A 2,222-nucleotide genomic window follows, 5' to 3' on the forward strand; every position below is an offset into this window, starting at 1 on the left:
CGACAAGAGTCCCAGACCCCAGGGCCATGGCCCTCTGACCTGGACAAACTCCTGCCCATGTAGCCCTCCCCTGTCTAGCTAACATGTCTGGACATCCCTGACCACCTGGGCATCCCTGCCCCAGGTCACACTTGCTCACTTAGCCTCAAAGTCTACACTTGTAACCTCGATGCGGCAGTGCCCACAGACAGTGCCCACCAGTCTCCCTTCTGCCCTCCTGTCTTTTGTGTGCCCAGTCAGCCACCCCGGGTGACATTGGCTTCCAAGGCTCTGGATTAGACTCTACCATGGGCACTGAGCAGAGTGGGCAGGAGCTGGAAGGTTGGCTTATACCTGTGGCTGCCAGTTCATGGTCTGGCAGCCAGCTTTCCTTGCAAACAACCCCTCGAGAGGGGAGGGGAACTTAGATCAGGAAAGAAGTCTCAGAGCAGAATTCAAACTGAGGGAAGTAGCAATGACAAAGTAAAGCGAGGGCCAGGCTGACCCGTGCCGGGGGCGAGAAGCCGGGCATCTGCGTGCTGGCCGGCCTCAAACTGAGACTTGCCAGTTTTAAGGAGACAAAATCTTTTTTCCTGACATTCAGTATGTGCAAGCTAACAGGAGCACACACACACAGGTACATGTGTGCACACTGGCATACCCAGGCACATGCACACTCAGACTCAGGTGCAACTGCATACCCTGTTGACACGTTACCTCCTTCACAAACACTTTTTCTAGCCCAGCACCCCACTGTCCTCAGCAGAGGGCTCTGTGTCAGATGCAGAAGCTCTACTTTCTCACACCTGGGACAGCATGCTGCGAGGTTTTGCAACATTGGAAACTCATTGCCCGGCCTGGCTGTGATCTGCTTGGTGAGAACAGAAAAGTCCACCCCTTCCTCTCCATCTAGCTCCCGGCACAGGTGAGCTGGGTGGCCTGTCCGATGCCCAGGCTGGCTGAGGTCCCAGTCCACTTGCCATCCTGCCTGAGGTTCTGAGGCCAGCGCATCATCATACTGTAGCGCACAGGGCACCGCTGACTTTGACTCACTTCTTCCTCAGCAGATCTCTGAAGACCTGGGCAGTGAGAAGTTCTGCGTGGAGGCTAACCAGGCAGGGGCTAGCAGTTGGCTCAAATACATCCGTGTGGCATGCTCTTGCAATGACCAAAACCTCACCATGTGTCAAATCAACGAGCAGGTAAGTCCAGTATCACTAGGACTTCTGTCTGTCCAAACTGTCCTTGCAAACAGTGCACCGAGGTGAATGGGTGTCCAGATGAGGGCCAACTGAGGTCTGGAAAGGTTGAGGGTCATCTGCCAAACTCCGCCATGCCATACAGGTGACCATTTGACACCTGCCCAGCGTGGGCTTCCTGGGGAGCTTAACTGCCCCAGGACACCCCACCAAAGCAAAGAAAGATCAGGAGACCTTGTCTGAGGCCAATGGCACTTGAGAGGTGAAAGATGTAGGACAGGAACAGGAAAGACACCCCCCCCCAAGCCATCCATGTTCCCCGTAAGTGCCAGGAGACAGGGAGGAATAGAGGGCAGGAGCTAGCGGGAAGAAGGCCTGTCCAAACAGCCCTGGTCAACCAAGGTTTCCGAAGAGTCAGCGCTGGCCTGCCGAGAGCTCTGCAGGTGCTCCCTACCTTGCGGCGAAATGCCCAGAGCCCTCAAGTCAAAACTGCAGCCTGACCTGTACCAGGGACACCACCTTGCTTTGGCATGGCCTCCCTTCTCTCTAGGAGCGAACTGAGCTGGGCAGTCCCGACTTCAGCCTCAGTTTCCTCAAAGACTGAGGGACCCCTGGCTCTGAGCTCAGCTTCTCAGGGCAAGAACCCCGCTAAACTCACTGACTCCTCCAGTTCCATGACTTGTCACCACCACCTCCAGGGCAGGAGTCCAGACCCGCGAGCCCGTCAGAAGAAAACACATAGTTTCTTTCCACTCTGCTAGGCACCACGTCTCCAGTGCTGGCCACCACTCTGTCCTCTTTTTATAGCTGCACATTCTCAGGGGACCCTTCAGACGCTCCCAACTCCAGCCAAGCCCTAGTAGCAATCTTCACCCCAAGTTCCCAGAGCTCTGGTTCCTCTGTGTGCCATCTTCCAGCCCTTCCAGTAGAGAAATTACTTCTTTTGGTATCTGGGGGCTACATGTGAGATTTAATTGCAAAAAAAAGAATCCTTTTAATTTATGCTTTTAACACCCTTGGTGAAGACCATAGAACAAAGACTGC

General features: G+C 54.6%; 1 protein-coding gene across 10 annotated transcripts in view; it reads left to right on the forward strand.

Annotated features, from left to right (window-relative positions):
• The window catches only part of Prdm16 (PR/SET domain 16), a 345,691-nt gene that overhangs the window by 286,996 nt on the left and 56,473 nt on the right, over positions 1-2,222 (forward strand). For 7 of the 10 annotated variants that reach the window (XM_008852658.2, XM_029555848.1, XM_029555849.1 and 4 more), the window contains one exon: positions 1,044-1,181. In XM_008852658.2, coding sequence (XP_008850880.1) covers positions 1,044-1,181 — 138 coding nt within the window. The remainder of the gene's footprint in view (positions 1-1,043; positions 1,182-2,222) is intronic. The other 3 variants (XM_029555847.1, XM_029555852.1, XM_029555853.1) reach the window with 1 other exon arrangement.

This window comes from Nannospalax galili, unplaced genomic scaffold, assembly GCF_000622305.1.
Source record: "Nannospalax galili isolate Female #2095 unplaced genomic scaffold, S.galili_v1.0 scaffold806, whole genome shotgun sequence".
Lineage (NCBI taxonomy): Eukaryota > Metazoa > Chordata > Mammalia > Rodentia > Spalacidae > Nannospalax > Nannospalax galili.